Source organism: Pecten maximus, chromosome 11 (assembly GCF_902652985.1).
Source record: "Pecten maximus chromosome 11, xPecMax1.1, whole genome shotgun sequence".
In the NCBI taxonomy this organism is placed as follows: domain Eukaryota; kingdom Metazoa; phylum Mollusca; class Bivalvia; order Pectinida; family Pectinidae; genus Pecten; species Pecten maximus.
The window spans coordinates 23,921,895-23,935,718 of NC_047025.1; the positions used below are offsets into that span (position 1 = coordinate 23,921,895).

The 13,824-nt window shown below is 37.1% G+C and overlaps 1 protein-coding gene across 1 annotated transcript in view; it reads left to right on the top strand.

Moving 5' to 3' along the window:
- The first annotated feature begins 171 nt into the window (after window positions 1-171).
- Window positions 172-13,824, top strand: part of LOC117337667 (N-acetylgalactosamine-6-sulfatase-like) — a 33,907-nt gene continuing 20,254 nt past the window's right edge. Inside the window, exons 1-4 of the mRNA XM_033898762.1 lie at window positions 172-315; window positions 2,422-2,545; window positions 8,202-8,276; window positions 10,374-10,476. Coding sequence (XP_033754653.1) covers window positions 214-315; window positions 2,422-2,545; window positions 8,202-8,276; window positions 10,374-10,476 — 404 coding nt within the window. The 5' untranslated portion in view covers window positions 172-213. The remainder of the gene's footprint in view (window positions 316-2,421; window positions 2,546-8,201; window positions 8,277-10,373; window positions 10,477-13,824) is intronic.

Genomic DNA, 13,824 nt, shown 5'->3' on the forward strand with positions numbered 1-13,824 from the left:
TATTAGACAAATTTAGGTTGATTGATATATATGAGAATGTATGCTAATTTGTTTGAAACGAAATATGATTTATATGATTTTATACATTTTATGAAAAACCTTTAATGAGCCTTTCATTGCATTTAATCACGTGATTTGTCATGTGATATCAGTCATGTGATTAAACTGCTTTGCAGTCAGAACCGGGCGCTTTGCTTGAAAAAGATCGCCAACATGTGTCATAACACGTGTATCGTGTTGATATTGATGATGCTGAAAGTAAAGGACGGATACACAACAGAAACACCTAATGTCATAATAATGTTGATGGACGATGTGAGTGTTGTGTCAAAAACAGTGACGACATACCGTATCTATATATATAGATGTGTGTCCCCGGTCAGACTTGCAATATGTCACTGAACGTGAAAGCTTATGTACAGCTCTTATAAACTATAGCCTAGGGACTCAAATAGCATCTGTAATTGTCAATTATTTTCTGGCGATTCGGATTTTCTAACCAGATACTTACATAGAATGAAGAATTCTGATAATTATCAAATCCTATGGTCTATGATCAGTTCATACACAGGGACATGTCTAGTTTTATAAGTCTAGCTAGTTTTAAAATAAAATAAATATAAAACCAGACATGTCCCTGTGGTACATTATGAGTGTCGATCACTACATGTGTTTTGGAATTCCTCTAACAAGTTCAATAATTTGATGTGTCGACAGGAGTCTGAAGTGGGTGTCATCTTGAATTTTAACAAGTTTATTCAATACCATACCTGCATTGAAACAAGTGTAAAATTCAATTTAACACAAAACTCTAAATAACTTCAGAGGGGGGATAAGCCAACATCAGATCGAGATCAGTGCATGGGTTCTCATAGTGTGGAACTTCGCGTTGAGTATGGATACCCCGGAGATATGTACCTGGTAGTTAGGGCAGATAAACTAATTATAGATTGAAAATAATAACCACAGCATACTCTAGCGTTACCTATTAGTATTATTAGACTAAATGAAGTCCCAACTATAGGTATAATGCTTGAGTATGTTGCGGTTATTATCTCCTACCTATATATATAAAACTTGAAATATTTAAAAGAATTTACTCTCATTTATTTCTGTATATATAAGGCTGCTTAATTTTGACTATAACATTAAGTTATACACCACCAAAACAGTAATATGGCACAATCATTATTAAACTGGTGTTAAGTGAATGTCTCAATTGATATTTATGACATACGACTTGACAGCACATGCCAGCAAAGGCAGTTATGGTAATTAATAACTTTCCATCGTTAAAATATATGTTTCCAATATCCAATCAAATTGCTGATTTTACTGTGAAAACAATTCTGGATCAAAAGTAGTATGTATACATATACAGTCAAACCTGCTCTAACGGCCACCTTGAATAAGCGGTCACCTCCGTTATGTGGCCAGTCTGTGGTCCGCCCGATGGAAAACACTATACGTATAATGAACCTTAAATAAGTGGTCACCTGTCTAACGCGGTCAACGGCCACAAAAATCTGCCCCGAGTCGTTGTATCGTCCTGTTTTAAGCGGCCATTTTGTCCATCCGCGATGATCACATTACCAGGTATTTTTATCAATCGTCACATGAACGTGACAAACTATATGTGAAATGTACAAGTAAACAAACTACAATTGCAGATTTCTCTAAGAAACAATAAATTCATCAAAATATTGATCTTTGTTGGTTTTCATTTCAAAATACACTGTACATGGTATATTGTTATCAATATCAAAATATATGTATGAATATGTGAATTATAATATGATAAATTCAATAAACTGTTGAAAAAAGAATTGGGCAACAGGCCGTTTCTGGCCAACCTGGTTTAAGCAGCCACCTATCTTAAGCAGCCAATATCTGTCGGTCCCTTGGGTGACCGCTTAATACAGGGTTGACTGTATGTTGGATTTATCGTGCCATGAACACCTAGGCCACTTTGAGGCAGGGTATAATGTAGTAGCTAGAGGCTGATATGTATATAGGGATGCCGATATGTATATAGGGATGCCTATATGTATATAGGGATGCTGATATGTATATAGGGATGCCTATATAAAACAAATGTCATGCCCGACAATACATCCATGACGGCACAGGATGGTCTACAATCTCAGCTTCCTGAGAAAGGCAAACTACCAGAATAGGGATCAAATCACACACCTCAGACATTTACCTGAAGACTAATTGTCTACCAAATGATCTAAAAAGGCCCCCTCCATCTAGATGATAGTTCATCTTTATGTTCAGTCAACTATAGGGATGATTCCATGGTGTACGACATGATCCACTCTTTAAGATAATAAGTCATAAATTAATTAATGTAATATCTTAATGCATAGATTGCCTTAAAATAGACAACAATGTGCTAATATAAGTTATTTTGTACAGATGGGCTGGGGAGACCTTGGTGTATTTGGTGAGCCCAATAAGGAGACCCCAAACCTCGACAGGATGGCCAGTGAAGGAATGCTGTTTACTGACTTCTACTCTGCAAATCCTTTGTGTTCTCCCTGTAAGTACTGACTACAGTAGAAATAGGTCTAATTCAACCATAACTCCGCCATCATCTTGACTGAAAATATTCTTGTGGTGTTTCTCAAAAATGCTGTCCCCTTGTACTCTAGTTGTACATATGTCTGTTTGTTCACTAGTTTTATCACTCTGTCAACAGCCAGGGTCATTTTGAGGCTGAGTCTCCTTTCAGTGGCTGTTTATTCTCTCGCTGTAAAACATACGAAAGGCCTGTAACATACTGTCCAGAATAAATGGAGTTTTACACAAAGACACAATCACATCAGAACAGTCTGAGCTTAATTTACGGAGAAAGGCAAACAGCCCTGTGTCCAAATATGACACACCTTCCAAGATCTTCACCAGAGGTTAAATACATTGGTCTGATGTCCTACCAACTGATTAGTCAGATCTTCACCGGAGGTAACATTGGTCCGATGTCCTACCAACTGATTAGTCAGATCTTCACCGGAGGTAACATTGATCTGATGTCCTACCAACTGATTAGTCAGATCTTCACCGGAGGTAACATTGGTCCGATGTCCTACCAACTGATTAGTCAGATCTTTAACAGAGGTAACATTGATCTGATGTCCTACCAACTGATTAGTCAGATCTTTAACAGAGGTAACATTGGTCTGATGTCCTACCAACTGATTAGTCAGATCTTTAACAGAGGTAACATTGGTCTGATGTCCTACCAACTGATTAGTCAGATCTTCACCGGAGGTAACTTTGATCTGATGTCCTACCAACTGATGAGTCAGATCTTCACCGGAGGTAACATTGGTCTGATGTCCTACCAACTGATGAGTCAGATCTTCACCGGAGGTAACATTGGTCTGATGTCCTACCAACTGATTAGTCAGATCTTTAACAGAGGTTACATTGGTCTGATGTCCTACCAACTGATTAGTCAGATCTTCACCGGAGGTAACTTTGATCTGATGTCCTACCAACTGATGAGTCAGATCTTCACCAGAGGTTACATTGGTCTGATGTCCTACCAACTGATTAGTCAGATCTTTAACAGAGGTTACATTGATCTGATGTCCTACCAACTGATTAGTCAGATCTTCACCGGAGGTAACATTGGTCTGATGTCCTACCAACTGATAGTCAGATCTTCACCGGAGGTAACATTGGTCCGATGTCCTACCAACTGATTAGTCAGATCTTCACCGGAGGTTACATTGATCTGATGTCCTACCAACTGATTAGTCAGATCTTTAACAGAGGTAACATTGGTCTGATGTCCTACCAACTGATTAGTCAGATCTTCGCCGGAGGTTACATTGATCCGATGTCCTACCAACTGATTAGTCAGATCTTCACCGGAGGTAACATTGGTCCGATGTCCTACCAACTGATAAGTCAGATCTTCACCGGAGGTTACATTGGTCCGATGTCCTACCAACTGATTAGTCAGATCTTCACCGGAGGTAACATTGATCTGATGTCCTACCAACTGATTAGTCAGATCTTTAACAGAGTTTACATTGGTCCGATGTCCTACCAACTGATTAGTCAGATCTTCACCGGAGGTAACATTGGTCTGATGTCCTACCAACTGATTAGTCAGATCTTTAACAGAGTTTACATTGGTCTGATGTCCTACCAACTGATTAGTCAGATCTTCACCGGAGGTAACATTGATCTGATGTCCTACCAACTGATAGTCAGATCTTCACCGGAGGTAACATTGGTCCTATGTCCTACCAACTGATGAGTCAGATCTTTAACAGAGGTAACATTGGTCCGATGTCCTACCAACTGATTAGTCAGATCTTTAACAGAGGTAACATTGGTCCGATGTCCTACCAACTGATAGTCAGATCTTCACCGGAGGTAACATTGATCTGATGTCCTACCAACTGATTAGTCAGATCTTCACCGGAGGTTACATTGGTCTGATGTCCTACCAACTGATGAGTCAGATCTTTAACAGAGGTTACATTGGTCAGATGTCCTACCAACTGATCAGTCAGATCTTCACCGGAGGTTACATTGGTCTGATGTCCTACCAACTGATCAGTCAGATCTTCACCGGAGGTAACATTGGTCAGATGTCCTACCAACTGATTAGTCAGATCTTTAACAGAGGTAACATTGGTCTGATGTCCTACCAACTGATTAGTCAGATCTTCACCGGAGGTAACATTGGTCCGATGTCCTACCAACTGATTAGTCAGATCTTTAACAGAGGTAACATTGGTCTGATGTCCTACCAACTGATTAGTCAGATCTTCGCCGGAGGTTACATTGGTCCGATGTCCTACCAACTGATTAGTCAGATCTTCACCGGAGGTAACATTGGTCCGATGTCCTACCAACTGATAGTCAGATCTTCACCGGAGGTTACATTGGTCCGATGTCCTACCAACTGATTAGTCAGATCTTCACCGGAGGTAACATTGATCTGATGTCCTACCAACTGATTAGTCAGATCTTTAACAGAGGTTACATTGGTCCGATGTCCTACCAACTGATGAGTCAGATCTTCACCGGAGGTAACATTGGTCTGATGTCCTACCAACTGATTAGTCAGATCTTCACCGGAGGTAACATTGGTCTGATGTCCTACCAACTGATTAGTCAGATCTTTAACAGAGGTTACATTGGTCTGATGTCCTACCAACTGATTAGTCAGATCTTCACCGGAGGTAACATTGATCTGATGTCCTACCAACTGATAGTCAGATCTTCACCGGAGGTAACATTGGTCTGATGTCCTACCAACTGATGAGTCAGATCTTTAACAGAGGTAACATTGGTCCGATGTCCTACCAACTGATTAGTCAGATCTTTAACAGAGGTAACATTGGTCCGATGTCCTACCAACTGATAGTCAGATCTTCACCGGAGGTAACATTGATCTGATGTCCTACCAACTGATTAGTCAGATCTTCACCAGAGGTTAAATACATTGGTCAGATGTCCTACCAACTGATGAGTCAGATCTTTAACAGAGGTAACATTGGTCTGATGTCCTACCAACTGATAGTCAGATCTTCACCGGAGGTTACATTGGTCTGATGTCCTACCAACTGATCAGTCAGATCTTCACCGGAGGTAACATTGGTCTGATGTCCTACCAACTGATCAGTCAGATCTTCACCGGAGGTAACATTGGTCAGATGTCCTACCAACTGATTAGTCAGATCTTTAACAGAGGTAACATTGGTCTGATGTCCTACCAACTGATTAGTCAGATCTTCACCGGAGGTAACATTGGTCCGATGTCCTACCAACTGATAGTCAGATCTTCACCGGAGGTAACTTTGATCTGATGTCCTACCAACTGATAGTCAGATCTTCACCGGAGGTAACATTGGATCTGATGTCCTACCAACTGATGAGTCAGATCTTCACCGGAGGTAACATTGGTCTGATGTCCTACCAACTGATGAGTCAGATCTTCACCGGAGGTAACATTGGTCTGATGTCCTACCAACTGATTAGTCAGATCTTCACCGGAGGTAACATTGGTCTGATGTCCTACCAACTGATTAGTCAGATCTTCAACGGAGGTTACATTGGTCAGATGTCCTACCAACTGATGAGTCAGGTCTTCACCGGAGGTAACATTGGTCTGATGTCCTACCAACTGATTAGTCAGATCTTCACCAGAAGTCATATTGGTCCGATGTCCTACCAACTGATTAGTCAGATCTTCACCAGAGGTCATATTGGTCTGATGTCCTACCAACTGATGAGTCAGATCTTTAACAGAGGTAACATTGGTCTGATGTCCTACCAACTGATGAGTCAGATCTTCACTAGAGGTAACATTGGTCCGATGTCCTACCAACTGATTAGTCAGATCTTCACCAGAGGTTACATTGGTCTGATGTCCTACCAACTGATTAGTCAGATCTTTAACAGAGGTTACATTGATCTGATGTCCTACCAACTGATTAGTCAGATCTTTACCGGAGGTAACATTGGTCTGATGTCCTACCAACTGATTAGTCAGATCTTCACCGGAGGTAACATTGGTCTGATGTCCTACCAACTGATTAGTCAGATCTTCACCGGAGGTAACATTGGTCTGATGTCCTACCAACTCATTAGTCAGATCTTCACCAGAGGTCATATTGATCTGATGTCCTACCAACTGATGAGTCAGATCTTCACCGGAGGTAACATTGATCTGATGTCCTACCAACTGATTAGTCAGATCTTCACCGGAGGTAACATTGGTCTGATGTCCTACCAACTGATTAGTCAGATCTTTAACAGAGGTTACATTGGTCTGATGTCCTACCAACTGATTAGTCAGATCTTTAACAGAGGTAACATTGGTCAGATGTCCTACCAACTGATTAGTCAGATCTTCACCGGAGGTAACATTGGTCCGATGTCCTACCAACTGATGAGTCAGATCTTTAACAGAGGTAACATTGGTCCGATGTCCTACCAACTGATTAGTCAGATCTTTAACAGAGGTTACATTGGTCCGATGTCCTACCAACTGATAGTCAGATCTTCACCAGAGGTCATATTGGTTGATGGATGAGCTCCCTATTTGTGGATAAAAAGAATTATATGAACACTGGGTCTTGGATTTCAGGTTCATTATCCAGAAAGTATTAGGCAAATCTGATTTGGACGACGTTTTTTTCTTGGAATCTTGTTATAAAGAAGACTATAGCGTCCAAACAAAATTGTTCATCAAAAATCCTGTCCATCTTAGAAAACATTGTACCTGTAGTCAATATTTCTCTGGAAGTACATGTAGTATGGGACTTTTTTTTCAATTTGTAAACAAAGCCTGTCAGAGTTTTGTTTTGGCTGCTATAATTAAGTTGGTCCAATATGACTACATATTAACGGTATATAAAGAATTAGTTGGCTGCCAATTAACCATCTTAGATTTCAGGATCAACAGCCTTTTTTGTTCACCCAAGACAAAGTATTAAGTGACCTATCCTGGTCGCCTTATGTCTAGCGTCATGTGTTGTGCATCATCTGTCGCAAACAATTTACATTTACAACTTCTTCTCAATAACCAAGAAGCCCAGGGTCAGAACATTGGGTTAATAGCAAGCTGGGATGAAGGGCTGAAAGTTTGTTCAAATTAATGACCTTGACTTACTTTCAAAGTCTTAGGGGTCAAATGTGTTAAAACATTTAAACAACTTCTTCTTTTAGATAAAAAAAACTTTGTTTTTAAGATCCGGAAACTTATCATTTGAAATTTTCAACATTGAAATGGATAACGGTGAAACGTGAAATATAATTGTTAAGTTACCTATAAAACCAATATTTTATCAGCCTGAGATGATTGGTTAGTAGAAGAAAGTACTTGATGAATCACACTGGAATGTACACATTGATCCTAGTTCTGTCATGGCGCTTTGGTGCACAGGTGATCCAAAAGATGAAATACATGTATATAATTATTTTAATACAAAATATATTGTAAATTTCATTGTAAAGTCATAATACCTGCTGGTGTACTATAAACATTGGTTGTAACAAAATCAACATAATCAAGATAAGTCTACAGATAAAAATGGCAATTGACTGAAGTTATGTTGGTGATTATTTACATCACTTTATAAGGAAGAGTTCTGTGATGTATTGTTTTTGATATCTTAAGCTTTTAAAACAAAAAATAGCCATGACTTCAATCAAATTTCTCTGTGTTGTAGCTCGTGCAGCAATGTTGACAGGGAGACTTCCTATTAGAAATGGGTTCTACTCTACTAATGCTCATGCTAGAAATCGTAAGTCTTGTACATTATTCTCACACAATAAAAATAAGTTTTGTAAATTGTAAATAAGATCATAACAGGAGTGGGGGAAATACTATAGCCAGATAAAAGTCTAACCTTTGCTCTGGTCTTTGAATATTATGTCTGTTAGTAATCCAACCCAAGTTTTGAAATACAGTACTACCTAAAAATATATCAACACATGGAGACAGCTCTAGCCGTATATCAGTTGGCTGTCACTTCACTGTTCGTGGATGTGGATTACCAACAACAAAGAAACACAAAATATCTGGGCCTGGTCTCATCAACTTTTCTCATATTTAGGAGCCCATAAGTGATGAAATGCCCATGAAACTCATATCTATGGAAATCTTGAGCAAGGAAAATCGTTTTGGTTTTAAATTAAAGAATGTTATTGAAATAGGGCCCTGAAAGTGTCATTTTAGTTAAGATGTAGATTTGAGCTATTGTTTTCTGTAGAGTTGATACTTGGACTGACATAGATTTGAGCTATTATTTTCTGTAGAATTGATTCTCGGCCTAATATAGATTTGAGCTATTGTTTTCTGTAAAGTTGATACTCGGCCTGATATAGATTTGAGCAATTGTTTTCTGTAGAGTTGATACTCGGCCTAATATAGATTTGAGCAATTGTTTTCTGTAGAGTTGATACTCGGCCTAATATAGATTTGAGCTATTGTTTCCTGTAGAGTTGATACTCGGCCTGATATAGATTTGACCAATTGTTTCCTGTAGAGTTGATACTCGGCCTAATATAGATTTGAGCTATTGTTTCCTGTAGAGTTGATTCTCGGCCTAATATAGATTTGAGCTATTGTTTTCTGTAGAGTTGATACTCGGCCTGATATAGATTTGAGCTTTTGTTTTCTAGAGTTGATACTCGGCCTGATATAGATTTGAGCTATTGTTTTCTATAGAGTTGATACTTGGCCTGATATAGATTTGAGCTATTGTTTCCTGTAGAGTTGATTCTCGGCCTAATATAGATTTGAGCTTTTGTTTTCTGTAGGGTTGATACTCGGCCTGATATAGATTTGAGTAATTGTTTCCTGTAAGGTTGATACTCAGCCTGATATATATTTGAATAATTGTTTTCTGTAGAGTTGATACTCGGCCTGATATATATTTGAATAATTGTTTCCTGTAGGGTTGATACTCGGCCTGATATATATTTGAATAAATGTTTTCTGTAGAGTTGATACTCGGCCTGATATATATTTGAATAATTGTTTTCTGTAGAGTTGATACTCAGCCTGATATAGATTTGAGCTATTGTTTTCTATAGAGTTGATACTTGGCCTGATATAGATTTGAGCTGTTGTTTTCTATAGAGTTGATACTTGGCCTGATAAAGTTTTGAGCTATTGTTTCCTGTAGAGTTGATTCTCGGCCTAATTTAGATTTGAGCTTTTGTTTTCTGTAGGGTTGATACTCGGCCTGATATAGATTTGAGTAATTGTTTCCTGTAAGGTTGATACTCGGCCTGATATATATTTGAATAATTGTTTTCTGTAGAGTTGATACTCGGCCTGATATATATTTGAATAATTGTTTCCTGTTGGGTTGATACTCGGCCTGATATATATTTGAATAATTGTTTTCTGTAGAGTTGATACTCGGCCTGATATATATTTGAATAATTGTTTTCTGTAGAGTTGATACTCGGCCTGATATAGATTTGAATAATTGTTTTCTGTAGAGTTGATTCTCGGCCTGATATAGATTTGAATAATTGTTTCCTGTAGGGTTGATACTCGGCCTGATGTATATTTGAATAATTGTTTTCTGTAGAGTTGATACTCGGCCTGATATAGATTTGAATAATTGTTTTCTAGAGTTAATACTCGACCTAATATAGATTTGAGCTATTGTTTTCTATAGAGTTGATACTCGGCCTGATATAGATTTGAGCTATTGTTTTCTGTAGAATTGATACTCGGCCTGATATAGATTTGAGCTATTGTTTTCTGTAGAGTTGATACTGGGTCTAGAGTACTGTAGGTTAAGTATTTGCTAGATGTACATTGTATCTCAGCTAATATTTGTACAATAATTTACTGAATGCCTGTTTATGGTTTACTGTTTTAGCATACACACCCCAGGACATTGTAGGAGGTATACCCGACTCTGAAATTCTCCTACCAGAACTTCTGAAGAAGTCAGGATACCGCAATAAACTTGTCGGTAAATGGTAGGAGATTTTACTTATATCAGTCAGGATAACACAATAAACTTGTCGGTAAATGGTAGGAGACTTTACTTATATCAGTCAGGATAACACAATAAACTTGTCGGTAAATGGTAGGAGATTTTACTTATATCAGTCAGGATAACACAATAAACTTGTCGGTAAATGGTAGGAGACTTTACTTATATCAGTCAGGATAACACAATAAACTTGTAGGTAAATGGTAGGAGATTTTACTTATATCAGTCAGGATAACACAATAAACTTGTAGATAAATGGTAGGAGATTTTACTTATATCAGTCAGGATAACAAATAAACTTGTAGGTAAATGGTAGGAGACTTAACTTATATCAGTCAGGATAACACAATAAACTTGTAGGTAAATGGTAGGAGACTTTACTTATATCAGGATAACACAATAAACTTGTAGGTAAATGGTAGGAGACTTTACTTATATCAGGATAACACAATAAGATTGTAGGTAAATGGTAGGAGACTTTACTTATATCAGTCAGGATAACAAATAAACTTGTAGGTAAATGGTAGGAGACTTTACTTATATCAGGATAACACAATAAATTTGTAGGTAAATGGTTGGATACTTTACTTATATCAGGATAACACAATAAACTTGTAGGTAAATGGTAGGATACTTTACTTATATCAGTCAGATAACAAATAAACTTGTAGGTAAATGGTAGGAGACTTTACTTATATCAGGATAACACAATAAACTTGTAGGTAAATGGTAGGAGACTTTACTTATATCAGTCAGGATAACACAATAAACTTGTAGGTAAATGGTAGGAGACTTTACTTATATCACTCAGATAACAAATAAACTTGTAGGTAAATGGTAGGAGACTTAACTTATATCAGGATAACACAATAAACTTGTAGGTAAATGGTAGGAGACTTAACTTATATCAGTCAGGATAACACAATAAACTTGTAGGTAAATGGTAGGAGATTTTACTTATATCACTCAGGATAACAAATAAACTTGTAGGTAAATGGTAGGAGACTTTACTTATATCAGTCAGGATAACACAATAAACTTGTAGGTAAATGGTAGGATACTTTACTTATATCAGGATAACACAATAAACTTGTAGGTAAATGGTAGGAGACTTTACTTATATCAGTCAGGATAACAAATAAACTTGTAGGTAAATGGTAGGAGACTTAACTTATATCAGTCAGGATAACAAATAAACTTGTAGGTAAATGGTAGGAGACTTAACTTATATCAGGATAACAAATAAACTTGTAGGTAAATGGTAGGAGACTTTACTTATATCACTCAGGATAACACGTACAATAAACTTGTAGGTAAATGGTAGGGGATTTTACTTATATCAGTCAGGATAACATGTACAATAAACTTGTAGGTAAATGGTAGGAGACTTTACTTATATCAGGATAACACAATAAACTTGTAGGTAAATGGTAGGAGATTTTACTTATATCAGTCAGGATAACAAATAAACTTGTAGGTAAATGGCAGGAGATTTTACTTATATCAGGATAACACAATAAACTTGTAGGTAAATGGTAGGAGACTTTACTTATATCACTCAGATAACAAATAAACTTGTAGGTAAATGGTAGGAGACTTTACTTATATCAGGATAACACAATAAACTTGTAGGTAAATGGTAGGAGATTTTACTTATATCAGTCAGGATAACAAATAAAACTTGTAGGTAAATGGTAGGAGATTTTACTTATATCAGGATAACACAATAAACTTGTAGGTAAATGGTAGGAGACTTTACTTATATCAGGATAACACAATAAACTTGTAGGTAAATGGTAGGAGACTTTACTTATATCAGGATAACACAATAAACTTGTAGGTAAATGGTAGGAGACTTTACTTATATCAGTCAGGATAACACAATAAGATTGTAGGTAAATGGTAGGAGATTTTACTTATATCAGTCAGGATAACAAATAAACTTGTATGTAAATGGTAGGAGACTTTACTTATATCACTCAGGATAACACGTACAATAAACTTGTAGGTAAATGGTAGGAGATTTTACTTATATCAGTCAGGATAACAAATAAACTTGTAGGTAAATGGTAGGAGACTTTACTTATATCAGTCAGGATAACAAATAAAACTTGTAGGTAAATGGTAGGAGATTTTACTTATATCAGGATAACACAATAAACTTGTAGGTAAATGGTAGGAGACTTTACTTATATCAGGATAACACAATAAACTTGTAGGTAAATGGTAGGAGATTTTACTTATATCAGTCAGTATAACACAATAAACTTGTAGGTAAATGGTAGGAGACTTTACTTATATCAGTCAGGATAACACAATAAACTTGTAGGTAAATGGTAGGAGATTTTACTTATATCAATCAGGATAACAAATAAACTTGTAGGTAAATGGTAGGAGATTTTACTTATATCAGTCAGGATAACACAATAAACTTGTAGGTAAATGGTAGGAGATTTTACTTATATCAGTCAGGATAACAAATAAACTTGTAGGTAAATGGTAGGAGATTTTACTTATATCAGTCAGGATAACACAATAAACTTGTAGGTAAATGGTAGGAGATTTTACTTATATCACTCAGGATAACAAATAAACTTGTAGGTAAATGGTAGGAGACTTTACTTATATCAGTCAGGATAACAAATAAACTTGTAGGTAAATGGTAGGGGATTTTACTTATATCAGTCAGGATAACAAATAAACTTGTAGGTAAATGGTAGGAGATTTTACTTTTATCAGTGATGTATTATTTTAGTATACTTTTCTTTTTTATAACAAAAAACAAATAATTAATGACCGCAGCCTCATTGAATATGAAACTTATACAACCTCAGAATAGGGGCTTTATGTCCGGGTACCTGCGGGTAGACATTTAGCATGGGTCCTTGCCTTTGCATGCACTTGTAATACTAAATTTTGGCTGTGGCCATTGTCATATACTAAATTCATAAATTAATAAGCCTGCTCGCCATATTCTGAGGTTGTATAAGTTTCATATTAAATGAGGCTGCAGTCATGGACTACGAGCGTGAGTGCTATACTTTTATGCTGCAGTCTCTATTTCAGGGTGGGATATGGCGGGCAGGCATATAATTATAATTTTTGGTGTCATATGTATTTAATTCTGGTGGTATTAGTTATACTAGACTGTCCTCTGGTCTGCCAATAGTCTTGTTATGGCTTACCCTGGGGGACTAAATCTTGCTACGGAGGTATCCTAGGAGTTTCTGGCAGGCCAGTGCTAATTAAGTCTTAATATAATAATCCTGATCTGATAATGCTTGCCACGTGATATCCTGGGAGCTAAAGGCAGGATTATGGTTTTCTCCAG